At 43.9% G+C, this 15,072-nt stretch overlaps 1 protein-coding gene across 1 annotated transcript in view; it reads right to left on the bottom strand.

Moving 5' to 3' along the window:
- Positions 1 to 15,072, bottom strand: part of LOC147701372 (mucin-5B-like) — a 160,946-nt gene that overhangs the window by 57,430 nt on the left and 88,444 nt on the right. The window contains exons 2-3 of the mRNA XM_086928636.1: positions 14,695 to 14,773; positions 3,831 to 3,866 (exon numbers count right to left, since the gene is read on the bottom strand). Coding sequence (XP_086784762.1) covers positions 3,831 to 3,866; positions 14,695 to 14,734 — 76 coding nt within the window. The 5' untranslated portion in view covers positions 14,735 to 14,773. The remainder of the gene's footprint in view (positions 1 to 3,830; positions 3,867 to 14,694; positions 14,774 to 15,072) is intronic.

Raw genomic sequence — 15,072 nt, 5'->3', positions numbered from 1 at the left:
TCCACCCTAAGCGTGGAAGGGTATTCTCAGATGTGAGACCCTTGCTCATTGCACCATCAGGATTCAAGCAAACCGGGCCGAAGACGGCTGTAATGCCAGAAACCGGTCCCCGGGAGCTTGTTTCCTTCCCAGTGTAAGAATTGGCTTTTGTAGTTTGGTTTGCCCTGTTCCCATCATGCACTGGGACAGGAACAGACTAATTTGCATACAGCCAGGTTCTGAAACTGGGATGGTGCAGTGAGCTAAAAAACGGTGTTGGATCTAGCCCTGATCTCTTGACTGGGTGAGAGCTTTCTGCTTAATTCAGAGACTTTGTCCCTCACCACCGCTTGTTGTAAATATTTTTGTCCACCCTAAGCGTGGAAGGGTATTCTCAGATGTGAGACCCTTGCTCATTGCACCATCAGGATTCAAGCAAACCGGGCCGAAGACGGCTGTAATGCCAGAAACCGGTCCCCGGGAGCTTGTTTCCTTCCCAGTGTAAGAATTGGCTTTTGTAGTTTGGTTTGCCCTGTTCCCATCATGCACTGGGACAGGAACAGACTAATTTGCATACAGCCAGGTTCTGAAACTGGGATGGTGCAGTGAGCTAAAAAACGGTGTTGGATCTAGCCCTGATCTCTTGACTGGGTGAGAGCTTTCTGCTTAATTCAGAGACTTTGTCCCTCACCACCGCTTGTTGTAAATATTTTTGTCCACCCTAAGCGTGGAAGGGTATTCTCAGATGTGAGACCCTTGCTCATTGCACCATCAGGATTCAAGCAAACCGGGCCGAAGACGGCTGTAATGCCAGAAACCGGTCCCCGGGAGCTTGTTTCCTTCCCAGTGTAAGAATTGGCTTTTGTAGTTTGGTTTGCCCTGTTCCCATCATGCACTGGGACAGGAACAGACTAATTTGCATACAGCCAGGTTCTGAAACTGGGATGGTGCAGTGAGCTAAAAAACGGTGTTGGATCTAGCCCTGATCTCTTGACTGGGTGAGAGCTTTCTGCTTAATTCAGAGACTTTGTCCCTCACCACCGCTTGTTGTAAATATTTTTGTCCACCCTAAGCGTGGAAGGGTATTCTCAGATGTGAGACCCTTGCTCATTGCACCATCAGGATTCAAGCAAACCGGGCCGAAGACGGCTGTAATGCCAGAAACCGGTCCCCGGGAGCTTGTTTCCTTCCCAGTGTAAGAATTGGCTTTTGTAGTTTGGTTTGCCCTGTTCCCATCATGCACTGGGACAGGAACAGACTAATTTGCATACAGCCAGGTTCTGAAACTGGGATGGTGCAGTGAGCTAAAAAACGGTGTTGGATCTAGCCCTGATATCTTGACTGGGTGAGAGCTTTCTGCTTAATTTAGAGACTTTGTCCCTCACCACCGCTTGTTGTAAATATTTTTGTCCACCCTAAGCGTGGAAGGGTATTCTCAGATGTGAGACCCTTGCTCATTGCACCATCAGGATTCAAGCAAACCGGGCCGAAGACGGCTGTAAGGCCAGAAACCGGTCCCCGGGAGCTTGTTTCCTTCCCAGTGTAAGAATTGGCTTTTGTAGTTTGGTTTGCCCTGTTCCCATCATGCACTGGGACAGGAACAGACTAATTTGCATACAGCCAGGTTCTGAAACTGGGATGGTGCAGTGAGCTAAAAAACGGTGTTGGATCTAGCCCTGATCTCTTGACTGGGTGAGAGCTTTCTGCTTAATTCAGAGACTTTGTCCATCACCACCGCTTGTTGTAAATATTTTTGTCCACCCTAAGCGTGGAAGGGTATTCTCAGATGTGAGACCCTTGCTCATTGCACCATCAGGATTCAAGCAAACCGGGCCGAAGACGGCTGTAATGCCAGAAACCGGTCCCCGGGAGCTTGTTTCCTTCCCAGTGTAAGAATTGGCTTTTGTAGTTTGGTTTGCCCTGTTCCAATCATGCACTGGGACAGGAACAGACTAATTTGCATACAGCCAGGTTCTGAAACTGGGATGGTGCAGTGAGCTAAAAAACGGTGTTGGATCTAGCCCTGATCTCTTGACTGGGTGAGAGCTTTCTGCTTAATTCAGAGACTTTGTCCCTCACCACCGCTTGTTGTAAATATTTTTGTCCACCCTAAGCGTGGAAGGGTATTCTCAGATGTGAGACCCTTGCTCATTGCACCATCAGGATTCAAGCAAACCGGGCCGAAGACGGCTGTAATGCCAGAAACCGGTCCCCGGGAGCTTGTTTCCTTCCCAGTGTAAGAATTGGCTTTTGTAGTTTGGTTTGCCCTGTTCCCATCATGCACTGGGACAGGAACAGACTAATTTGCATACAGCCAGGTTCTGAAACTGGGATGGTGCAGTGAGCTAAAAAACGGTGTTGGATCTAGCCCTGATCTCTTGACTGGGTGAGAGCTTTCTGCTTAATTCAGAGACTTTGTCCCTCACCACCGCTTGTTGTAAATATTTTTGTCCACCCTAAGCGTGGAAGGGTATTCTCAGATGTGAGACCCTTGCTCATTGCACCATCAGGATTCAAGCAAACCGGGCCGAAGACGGCTGTAATGCCAGAAACCGGTCCCCGGGAGCTTGTTTCCTTCCCAGTGTAAGAATTGGCTTTTGTAGTTTGGTTTGCCCTTTTCCCATCATGCACTGGGAAAGGAACAGACTAATTTGCATACAGCCAGGTTCTGAAACTGGGATGGTGCAGTGAGCTAAAAAACGGTGTTGGATCTAGCCCTGATCTCTTGACTGGGTGAGAGCTTTCTGCTTAATTCAGAGACTTTGTCCCTCACCACCGCTTGTTGTAAATATTTTTGTCCACCCTAAGCGTGGAAGGGTATTCTCAGATGTGAGACCCTTGCTCATTGCACCATCAGGATTCAAGCAAACCGGGCCGAAGACGGCTGTAATGCCAGAAACCGGTCCCCGGGAGCTTGTTTCCTTCCCAGTGTAAGAATTGGCTTTTGTAGTTTGGTTTGCCCTGTTCCCATCATGCACTGGGACAGGAACAGACTAATTTGCATACAGCCAGGTTCTGAAACTGGGATGGTGCAGTGAGCTAAAAAACGGTGTTGGATCTAGCCCTGATCTCTTGACTGGGTGAGAGCTTTCTGCTTAATTCAGAGACTTTGTCCCTCACCACCGCTTGTTGTGAATATTTGGTTGTAAGATAGACAGTACTTGGTCAGAGCTTATGGAATTATGCATCATGGAAGGGCTACATTATGCAGCAGGGATTAGTAAATTATGCAGCAGGAAAAGGCAAGCTATGCAGCACAATGAGGCACATGTCATGACAGTATTATTTAATTGTTTTGTCATTTTTTAAACTTGTTACCACTGTCTGGGCATCGGTTGCATCACACTAGGACCACATTTAACTCCCAAATATAGCAATAAGGAACAGAAAAGTGACAGGTCAAGCTTTGCAAAGGTCCTACTGCTGTGCAGCAACACATCACTGTGTTTTTAGTTACTGTTTAAATGTTTAAGCTAGAAACAACATTGATTTTGGGGCTGAAATCTGCAGTTTATGCATCAGATAAAGGATTATGTGGAAAATGCAGCAAATCTATAATTATGTGAAAAATGCCACACAGTTGCACAATCACATTATTCCAGGGGCCTTGTACTTGGTAAAATACATTTTGTGACTATTATGAAAGCAGGTTCCTGAAGGTAACAATGTGTGATAAGAATGTTTTGCATACTTGTTGCATGACAATTTGCTGTGATGCTGATTGTTCTGTTGTTTTTCTGTCAAAAGATTTTCAGATAATTCAGAACTTATTTCAAAATCAGTATGATAACTTCTCTACCCATTGTCCTCTCAATCACCCCTTTAGACTACATGCACAATAGTTTCCTTACCATGTTCTTTTCCGATGACGGACATTAAAGGCAGTACTGTGAAAAACAATCAATACATTTTAGTTATGGCACACAGAGATTACAAACACACACATTATGTCCTGCAATAACATTTATGAGGAAGGTCAAAATAGATATGTATATATAAATGTACATTTTGTGGCGACTTTAAGTCCTGTAAAAATTGCCAGCTGAGCCCTGAAATATACAGCCTACCAGGCATTTCCATTTTGTATTGACTCATTTAGTGACAGTTTGACATACAAATGTAATAAAATTGAGAAAAAAAGTGTTTACGAACAATAAATACAATGACTCTTGGAACTTGAAATTTAGGAGAGTGATGCAAACATGGTTACATTCAGACCAATACATTATCTGTGGTTCAGATAAAGGTGCAAATGTAGTTATCTGGCAGAAAGATATGTATTTGGCTGAAGCATACATACAGGCAAGTGATAGGACAAAATAGCCAGCAATGATTATGTAAAGCTCAAAGAAGGTTTTTACATAGCTTTGAATGGGTGGTTAGAGTACAGATGAATGCATTTTTTGAGATTCCTACACTGGAAATTACCAGGCCTGTACCTATTACCCAAAGTACATAAGAACAATACTCATCACCCTGGCAGAACAATAATCTCTGCAATAGGAAGCTGACTGGAGAACGTATTGAAATTTGTAGACTTTTGTCTACAGCCATTGGTTCTGGAACTACCCTCATATATTAGGGATTTCACTGAATTCCTGAAGAGAATGTGAACTCACGCTATACCAGTGTTAGGCATGAGGATTGGTTAAAGGTAGTGAGCCATTTTTTGAAGTTGAGACTAGGGAGCTAACTTGAACAGAATGAGATTCTGCTTAATATGATTGTATGCTGCCTTAAGAGTAACATCTCATTATTGAGCAATGTAATCTACAAGAAACTGCGGAGAACTGCAATGGGCACCTTCTTTGTCCCCAGTTATGCTAATTTGCATATGGGCTGGAGGGAGAAGTAGGTGCTCTGTAGTACAGATTTAAAGGAATGGGCTCTGCACATTATAATGTGGACTAGGTACATTGATGACCTTTTCCTATTATGGAAGGGGAGCCAGAAATCTGCTGATGATGTTATGTTATGTTATATGGACTTCTAAAGCACACGTATACCCAGAGGTGTCTTGGCGCTGTGGACGCTTGGGGTATGGGCTTGCATCTAGTTCTGAAACAGCCAGGTCTTCAGGCCCTTCCTGAAGGAGATGAGAGTAGGTGCACTCCTGAGATCAAGAGGAAGGGAATTCCAGAGCTTAGTAGTGTAAAAGTGAAAGCAGTGGCCGCCCCATTGTAAGGTGCAGATTTTAGGCACCTGAAGAAGTTTGGTGCCAGAGGAACGAAGATGCCTGGTGGGTTCATACCAGGTGAGCAGGTTCTGTAAGAAGACCAGGTCTTTTTGGTTAAAGGCTTTATAGGCTAGGGAGAGGGCCTTGAATTTGATCCGCTGCTCCCCTGGGAACCAGTGCAATCTGCGAATTTCAGCAGAAATCAAGTCATATCTGGGGATGCTAGATAGAAATTGTGCTGCTTTCTTTTGAACGGTTTGCAGTTTTTTCAAGAATTGTTTTTGTACATTTCCCAGCAGTCCGTTACAGTAGTCTAGTTTTGACTGGATTAAGGATGTCACTACAGTTTTTTTTGTGTCCATCGGGAGGTATCGAAGTATCTTCCTAACTTTCTTTATAAGGAAGTGGCTGGCCGAGACTGTGGCGTTTGTGTGGTGGATGAAGGAAAGTTTGTGATCCAGCCACACCCCCAGGTTCTTAACTTTTAATACCGGTTTAGAGGGTTCACTAAGTTCTGGAGGCAACCATAGATTTCCCCAACTGGGCAGTAGGTTGCCAAAAATCAGAACTTCAGTCTTTTCAGAGTTTAGTTTGAGGCAGTGTGAGTTCATCCATTGGTTGATGGAGCGCATACAGTTTAAAAATTGTGGGGAGGGGGGGCTTCATTCTTGTAAGCTGTCACTACGATCTGGGTATTGTCAGCGTAGGAAGTAAGGCGAAAGCCACAGCTCTGAATCAGTCGACCCAGCTCCGAGACATATATGTTGAAGAGTGAAGGGCTCAGCGAGGAGCCCTTCACTTCCATGATTCTTTATGGAAACTAAACGTCAATGACCTAATGTTACATTTGCAAGCCATATTAGTAACAGCTGCATTGAAGGGTTTGATGTAAGATTACAAGTAGTAGGCACCAGCTCACATCAACAGTATTCAGAAAGGAGACATCAGGCAATACTACACTCCATGCCATGAGTTGCCATCCGACAGCACTTAAAAATAGCATACCCTATGAGGAATTCCCTCGGGTGAAGAGAATCTCTAGCTCACAATTACTCTTTGATTGAGTAGAGGGTGTTATGACAGGAAGACTGTAGGAGAGGGGGTGCAGTAAAGATATTCTGAGTAAAGCAACACCTATAGTTAAAACACATTCAAGAGCTGAGCTACTGTTCAAGAAATCACCGGAGTGGTTTACAGTTGAGAAAGAGTGTACGTTTAATACCATTTGCAGTGAGCATCATAATTCAGTTGGACAGGCTCTATTGAAGTACTTGCATACTGATCAACAAGATATGATAGTCGGACAAGATATTAACTCTAAGCCCTCTTTCACTTACAGAAAGCCTCAAACTATCAGTGATACTTTAGTGAGATATCAGATTGGCATGGATGGTTGTTGGCTGAAATCTATGGAAGTCTTCAAGAAATACAGCAGATGCAAAGCCTGTTTACATGGAGTGAGTATCAGCAACATCAAAACTGAGAATTGAGAGAATAATGATCCAGAAACCATTGGACTGGATATCTGATTAGGCAATCTATCTGCTTGGATGTCCTTGTCTTAAATGTCATATAGACAGCACTAAGCATCAGGTCCATGAGCGTATTTTGCTGCATATAAGGGCATTTCAAGATCCAGCCCAGCCCCAGAACGAGTCTACGTGGCACCCTCGCCTACAGACCCCTTGACCTCGAACTGGCTTCACCACCACCATCACCGACCTCTTCACACCCCACCCTATCATTTTCATGGACTACATACTCATCGGAGACCTCAGCTTTTACCTTGACAACCTCAGCGACCCCAAATCCGCTACCTTCCTGGACAACCTCGCCAACCTCGGAACGAAACAACTCATCACCACCATTACCCACATGGCAGGTCACACCCTCAACCCCATCTTCAGAGGAGGTAACAATATCCACTTCAGCCACACCATGCAACCCACCTGGACTGGCCACCACTGTGTAAACTTCCGGGTCAACAAACACACTGCCCCCAAACTTGCACCTCGCCCTCTACAAAGGAACTAGCGCAAGGTCAGGAGGGGCACCTCAAGTCCACCCTCAACCATGATGCACCCCACCTCAACCAATGACAAATCCACAGCCAAACAACTTCACAGATGGATCAACAACTGCGCAGACCAGCTCACCCCTTCCACAACCACGACAGACAGGGACCCAGGAAGGCCACCTGGTTCCCAGCCGACCTCCAAAATTCAAAACACACCTGCCGATGTCTCAAGAAAATCTGGAGAAATAGCAAAACTTCAGAAGACCACACCATTTGCAAGTACGCCATGACAGAATACTACCAACCTATCATATCCACCAAAGGAACCTTCATCCGAAACAAAATCCATGCCAATGCCAGCAACTCGAAAGAACTCTTCAGCATCATTTAGGAATTCACCAAGTCCCCCAGCAAAGCCACAGACATCACACCCTCTCAGAACAAACTCGCCTTCTCCTGAAAATAAGATCCCTCTATGACAACTTCAACAAACAGACAACGTACACCGAACCCACTCCTCCCTCCCAAGCAACGGAAGTCAGCCTACCATCTCCTTCTGGACCTCAGTCACCGCAGAAGACACCACATCCACCATGAAAGGCATTGACTCAGGAGCCCAAAAAATACCCCTACCCTCCGTACATCTTCCACAGAGCCACCTCCACCATTACACCTGAGCTACGACGCACCTTCATCGCAACCTTTGAAGCTGGCACATTCCCTGATGACTGGAAATGCACAGAAATCAAACCCACCCTCAAGAAGCCCACAGCAGACCCTACGGACCTCAAGAACTACTGACCAATCTCTCTCTTCCCTTTCACGACCAAAATTACAGAGGAAATTGTCAACGCTCGACTAACAAAATTCATTGAAGAGAACTCCATCCTCAACCCCTCCCAATCTGAATCCCCAGCAACCACAGCACTGAGACCACCCTATTCACAGCTATAGACAACATTCACATCCTCCTTGACCAAGGCCACGCCGTGGCCCTGATCCTACTCAACCTATCTGCAGCCTTTGACAACTTCTCCCACTGCACTCTCACCAGCAGAATCCATGTTTTCTGGCATTTAGGGAACCGCCCTCGAATGGATCCGCTCCTTCCTCACCGGCAAAACCCAAAAGAGTCAGACTTCACCCCTTCCTCTCTGAACCAATAGAGATCAACTGTGGAGTACCTCAAGGATGGTCGCTCAACCCCATGCTCTTCAACATCTACATGGGCCACCTCGCCACCATCATCAGACACCATGGACTCAGCATAGTATCCTATAGTATCCTATACCGATGACACCCAGCTCATCCTCTCACTCACTGAGGACTCCCTCACTGACAGACTCAGCTTGCAGGAAGAAATGAAGGACATCGCTTCCTGGATGAGCAGCAGCTGCCTGAGGCTTAACTCAGATAAAACAGAAGTCCTTGTCCTCAAACCCTCCCCCTCTGCATTGGACAACATTTGGTGGCCCACTGCCCTCAGTTGCTCCTGATCCCCCAGAGACCACATCCCGAACCTCAGCATATATATATATATGGTGGATGATTCTTTGCAAAATTCTCCAAGAAAATGGCCTGCTCCACTCCGCTCCTTCCCTGAAAGTTGGGGGGTGATTCGTTAAATGTGTGCAGAGAAAAAAGGGGGGTCCCAAAACGTGTTTTCCCCATGCAGTTTTCCATAGGACCTTTTGCCAGGGCTACAGCCCGAACGGCTGAACGGAATTACACTAAATTTGGCAAAAAGGTAGAGTTTGGTTCGCAGATTGTGCTTTTTGTTAAATGGTGTAAATCCGTTCAGTAGTTCCTGAGAAATTAAAAAAGTAAAATCATAGTGATATCTAGAGACAAAGTACTGTACTCTGTACCTTCCCGAGCACGAGCTGCATGGTCATTAGCTGTCAACTGTCTGTCAACACTCCTAACCAGGAAGTGTTGGCAGCCATCTTGTGCCTCACTAGAACCGAGGCACAAAAAAGCAGGGAAACAAACGTGCTAAACACGAAAAGGGGGCAGGGTAGAAACACCCTGACCCCATAGGCCTGGTCAGGGGGTCCCACAAGGACCCCCAAGGCCAAGAAATAAATGTATATTTTTTTTAAATCACGGGTTGCGAACTACTGTACTCTGTACTGTACTCTGTACTATATATATATATATATATATATATATATATATATATATATATATATATATATATATATATATATATATATATATATATATTACCTACTGGTGGTCACGAGTAGGGAGATATTGTTAGGACCTAGTTTCCATAGGAAATCCACAACATTCTATTTGGAATAACTTTGGCGCTGGTGGATGAATCTTCGTGACATTCTCCAGAAAAATGGCCTGCTCCACTCAGCTCCTTCCCTGAAACTTTGGGGGTAATTTGTCAAGTGGGAGTTGAGAAAAAAGTGGGGACCCAAAACGTGATTCCCCATGCAATTTTCAATAGGACCTTTAGCCAGAGCTACAGCCCAAACGGCTGAACGGAATTACACCAAATTTAGCAAAAAGGTAGAGTTTGGTTCGCAGATTGTACGTTTTGTTAAATGGTGTAACTCGGTTCAGTAGTTCCTAAGAAATTCAACAGTAAAATCATAGTGAAATCTAGAAACAAAGTACCGTACTCTGTACTGTACTCTGTACCTTCCCGAGCACGAGCTGCATGGCCATTGGCTGTCAACTGTCTGTCAACACTCCAAACCAGGAAGTGTTGGCAGCCATCTTGTGGCTCGGTAGAACTGAGGCACAAGAAAGCAGTGACCAAACATGAAAACCACGAAAAGGGGGCAGGCTAGAAACACCCTGACCCCCTATGCCTGCTCAGGGGGTCCCACAAGAACCCCCAAGGCCAAAAAAATGTTTTAGTTTTTCTGTCAATTTCTAAGGTTTTTTAAGTGCTAATTTCTAACTATAACGTCTGTGAAACCTATAGTATTTTCTGTGAATTTCAAAGGTTTTTTAAAAGCTAATTTCTAACTGAAACGTCCCTGAAGACTGTTTTTCTCTGTGAATTTCTAAGGTTTTCTAAATGCTACTTTCTAACTATTTCTACAGAGGTAGAACATGTGCAGAAAGAGGAAGAGAGGTGCAGAAAGAAGCAAGGGAAATGCAGAAAGAGGCAACAGAAGTCCAGAAAGGTGCAGAAAGAAGTAAGAGATATGCAGAAAGAAACAACAGAGGTGCAGAAAGAGGTCTTGTTGCAAAGTCATCCTGTGCCCTGGGCACCCCCTAACTTTTTTGCTGACCGGTACTGGTGGTAACTAACTCTGACTGACCCTGGACTCTGCTTAACTAGGCCCGGATCCGGTGCTATGCTGGAAGACACTTAGAATACAGTGAAAACTCCTACATACACTAGCGTACACTATGGGTTGGGGTACCCCTGTGCATGACCTCTCCTGTAAGGCCATAGTACATAATAGGGCAGGGGGATTAAAACTGCATCTAAGTCCCCAGCATATAAAAGGGCATGGCAGTTTAGAGGCCAGCAGCACTTTTCTGCACTTGCATGTGTGCAAAAAAAGCAAGAGAGGTACAGAAAGAAGCAAGAAAGTTGTGAAAAGAAGCATGAGAGGTGCAGAAAGAAGCTAGAGCAGTGCAGTAAGAAACAACATAGATGCAGAAGGAGGCAAGAGGGTACAAAAAGTGGCAAAAGAAGAGCAGAGACAAGCAAACAAGAGGCAGAAGAAGGCAAGAAGTGTGCAGAAAGAAATAAAAGAAGTGCCGGAAGAAGGAATAGAGGTGCAGAAAGAGGGATGAGGGGTGCAGAAAGAAGCATGAGTGGTGCAGAAAGAAACAAAATAGGTGTGAAAAAAAGCAAGAGAGGTGCAGTAAGAAGCAAGAGCAGTGCAGTAAGAAACAACAGAGGTGCGGAAGGATGCAAGAGGGGTACAGAAAGAGGCAGAAGGGTTGCAGAAAGAAGGAACAAAGGTACAGAAAGAAGCAAGAGAAGAGCAGAAAGAAGCAAAAGAGGTGCAGGAAGAGGGATGAGGGATGGAGGAAGAGGCAAGAGAAGTACAGAAAGAAGCAACAGAGATACAACAAGGGGGGACAAGGGAGGAGAAAGTAGCAACAGGGGTGTAGAAAGAAGCAAGAGAAGTGCAGAAAGAAACAAAAGAAGTGCAGAAAGAAGGAACAGAGGTGCAGAAAGAGGGATGAGGGGTGCAGAAAGAAGCATGAGTGTGCAGAAAGAATCTTAGAGGTGTGAAAAGAAGCACGAGAGGTGCAGAAAGAAGCAACAGAGGTGCCGAAGGAGGCAATAGGGGTACAGAAAGAGGCAAAATAAGAACAGAAACAAGCAAAAGAGATGCAAAAAGAGGCAAGAAGGTTGCAGAAAGAGGGGTGCAAAAAGAGGCAAAATGTGTGCAGAAAGAAGTGCGAGGTGCAGAAAGAGACAAAATAAGTGTAGAAAGAACAGAGGTGCAGCAAGAGGCAAGAGGGGTGCAGAAAGAGGGAAGAGGGGTGCAGAAAGAGGAATATGGGGTACGGAAATACGCAAGAGATGTGCAGAAAGAAACAAAAGAAGAGCCTGGAAGCAAGAGGTTTTGCGCTCTTGTATCCATGTACAAAGCAGAAGTTTGCTTTGACAGGGTGGGAACCATGCACCCGTCTCTCATAGCCAATTGCAATGTCCTGAGTTTGGGCACCCAGGGACATTGCAGGAGCCAGCCTTGGGGGGTGGCGGTCCCCAGGGCCATGAAGGGCACCTGGAGGGGGACATAGCGGCCCACTTCCCATCATTTGCACATCCCCAGGGAGGTGGTGGTCAACGTACCTGCAGTTCATTTACGTATGCCATGGGGAGCTGGGGGAGCTGGTGGTCCCTTGGGCTGTGTACGGAGGCTGGAGCCCCCCCACATTTTTGAAAAACATCAGATCCCTGGGTGGTTCCTGGGATTGTAGGGGGGCCATATCCCTCGCGTGTATTTATTAAAGCCCCGGGGAGGTGGCATCCTCAGGGCTGTGCGGGGAGCCGCAGATATCATAAACTAAGCCCCGGGCAGGCTACATAATTTGGTATTGTCCCCGAGACCTGACCCGTCCGGGGGCTCATAGAAAATGAAACGCCGGAGTCTGTGCTTAATTTTTTTATCTTTTTCGGCTGGATTCGCACACCCTGCGCAATTACTTTTTTGGGCCCTCGGTATCCTTGTGGAACCCCCTGAGCAGGCCTACGGCCTATGTTTCTACCATACCCCCTTTTCCTGGTTTTATAATTTTTTTACTGATTTATTTAAGATGTCTGCCAACACTTCCTGCTTTGGAGGAAGTGTTGGCAGCCAATCAGAATGAAGCTCGTGATCCACAGGGTTTGTGTTTTATTTTTTCAATTTCTCACCAACTACTGAACATATTTACACCATTTAAAAAGAAGCACACTTTCGGAATCAAGTCCTACTGTTTTGCCAAATTTGGTGCAAGTAAGTTCAGCAGTTTGGGCTGTAGCTTTGCCTATAGTGCCTACGGAAATTAACATTGGCAAAACTAATTTTGGGACCCACCTTTTTTCTTGTCCTCCACTTGATGAATTACCCCAAAACATTTCAAGACAGGAGCTGACTTGAGAAAACCATTAGTTTTGAAAATGTTGCGAAGATTCGTCAAAAGGCGCCAAAGATATTGGCTAAAGAAAAAAAAGCTTATTGAATAGTTAAAGGTCCTAACTACAGCTACCTACTGGTGACCGCCAGTGGGTAATATAGATTTATAAAGACATGTATAGATATACATACATAAATATATTTTATGTTTTGTTTTTAGACCTGACACTTAATTGACTGCTCTATATATTGTACATTTGACAATTTGCGGCGACTTTAAGTCCAGTAAGAATTGCCAGCCGAGCCCTGAAATATATAGCTTACCAGGCATTTCCATGTTAGATGCCAGTGAAATGCAAAAGTAAGTGTTTCAACCACACCATTGTAGTAAAGGCCTTACCCAAGCCACATCTCTGATATGCTCCACCACTGACGTTCTGATTAATGCATGGACGATTGTTCAAGGTGTACCTAAAATGTCTGTTAAATTCATCATTACTTATAATAGAACAAACATTAACATAGGTTATGCCTTATCCTTACAGTTTATCCTCATTCTGGGCCAGTCAATTCACACTGGTTGCACGCCCTTCCGGTGGCACAGAAATGTATCATATACTGAGAACCTTATATCTGATATACATGTTTTTTTCACAGAATTCAACTCTGATCCATCGTGCCTTCATTTCCTGACGAAGGCGCTGTCTGGTGCCGAAATGAGCATAGAACAAACTCAACAGTTTATCATCATTATGCCACATTTTCTTTCATTTACAATGACTGTGAGCAAAAGCTATTGATTATCATCATTGTCCTTATTGAAAAATATTGTGAATTATTGTGCGTGTTGTTTGTACACTGTATGAATGATATGAATGAAGATATGAATGAATTAGTATAAATGAGGTATTGTTTTAGCATTAAATGACATTTTCAGTATATAATGGATCATCAAGAAAATATATTTTTTACATTATAAAATATCAGATGTTATGTTTCTTTTTTTGTGTATACATTGTTAAAATTGTGTTTTGTTGGTACCTTTTGTTTCCTTAAGTATTTACACTACATGTTCTCAATATAGACATGTTGTGGGATATTTTCGAGTTATGTATTTTCTACATACTTGATCAGTCCGCATAAACCGCAAAATCTACCTACAACTTCCTATCACAACACACTGGTTTGCTCTTTCTCTGGTTGACCTTTTTGTCATCTCTTTATTTCATTCTTGTCAGGTTTGTTCTGTTCCCATAAGATTTTGCTTCATTTTTGAGATGCCATCAGGTGAATGGCAGTGGTAGTAGGAGTGGATTCATTTTTTTAAGGATAGCCAACATGTGTTTAAAGTAAGTTCGGACTGGGGTATGGTGCAATCTGGTGGCACCCAAAGGACCTGTAGGTGTGGTAAGACATTCTTTTCCTCTGCATTAGAACAAGCATTGGCTGAAGTTCGCACAATTGTATGCAGAAGCCCATATCTTGCAAAAGTCAGGCATAACCTGTCTTTATAAGTTAAAAACTACTCTGATTTGCAAATGTTCACCACCATTTTAGTTATCCTGTTTGAAAATGGGGTCTAGCGTTTATTGTCAGTAATGCTTGGTCATGGGGTAGTAGTTATTATGATGCATTGTAGGTTTGGCAGCAGTTTTCTGTTCTTTTTATAGTGTTTGTGATATGCAGGACAAGGGAGTCCTGAGAAAATCCTAATGAAAAAAATCTAGTTTAGTGTTATTAGGTTTGCCATGTATAAGAAAGGAGCTTGGATCGAGATCATGGTAAATCTGAAAGTTGGGTATTTATTTAAGCTCATGTTACAAATTTGAACTCTAATTTCCTCACTTACTGATGGGTCTTCGTTTAATTTTTTTCCTTGATTTTGTTTTCTCTCAGGTTGAAGGTCTACATTTTAAGTGTTGTTTGGGTTTGAAAATTTCTCAATGGTTTTATATGTGTTCTGAACTCACCTAGCACTATCAGCAGAGCTGCTGGGCTGCAGAGAACCATGATGGAATCACTGTTGATTGTAGAATGCTGGCTCCGACCCTAAAAGAATATCAACATTTTAAAATAGCAGCAAATTTATAAGTTAGAAAACCGACTCAATCTACTGTTTTATTACATAAACTGTTCAATATAGTCTCTGGACCAACTCTGAGTTACGGTTAGTATGGATAGTAATTAACTGCTTCTGACCATGAACATTTTTTTGAATGCATTAGGCAAATCCTCTAAAGAAAAGTTTAATTTCAAAGAAACACATGCCCGTCATAAGATAAATTCCCAAAATGTATATAACTATAAATCAAAAATGTTGGCTGTGGTATATAGTCTATAAGTTTACA

This window comes from Lissotriton vulgaris, chromosome 7 (genome assembly GCF_964263255.1).
Source record: "Lissotriton vulgaris chromosome 7, aLisVul1.2, whole genome shotgun sequence".
NCBI lineage: Eukaryota > Metazoa > Chordata > Amphibia > Caudata > Salamandridae > Lissotriton > Lissotriton vulgaris.
Note: the sequence above shows the minus strand (reverse complement) of the source record. Positions and strands in the feature narration are given on the sequence as shown.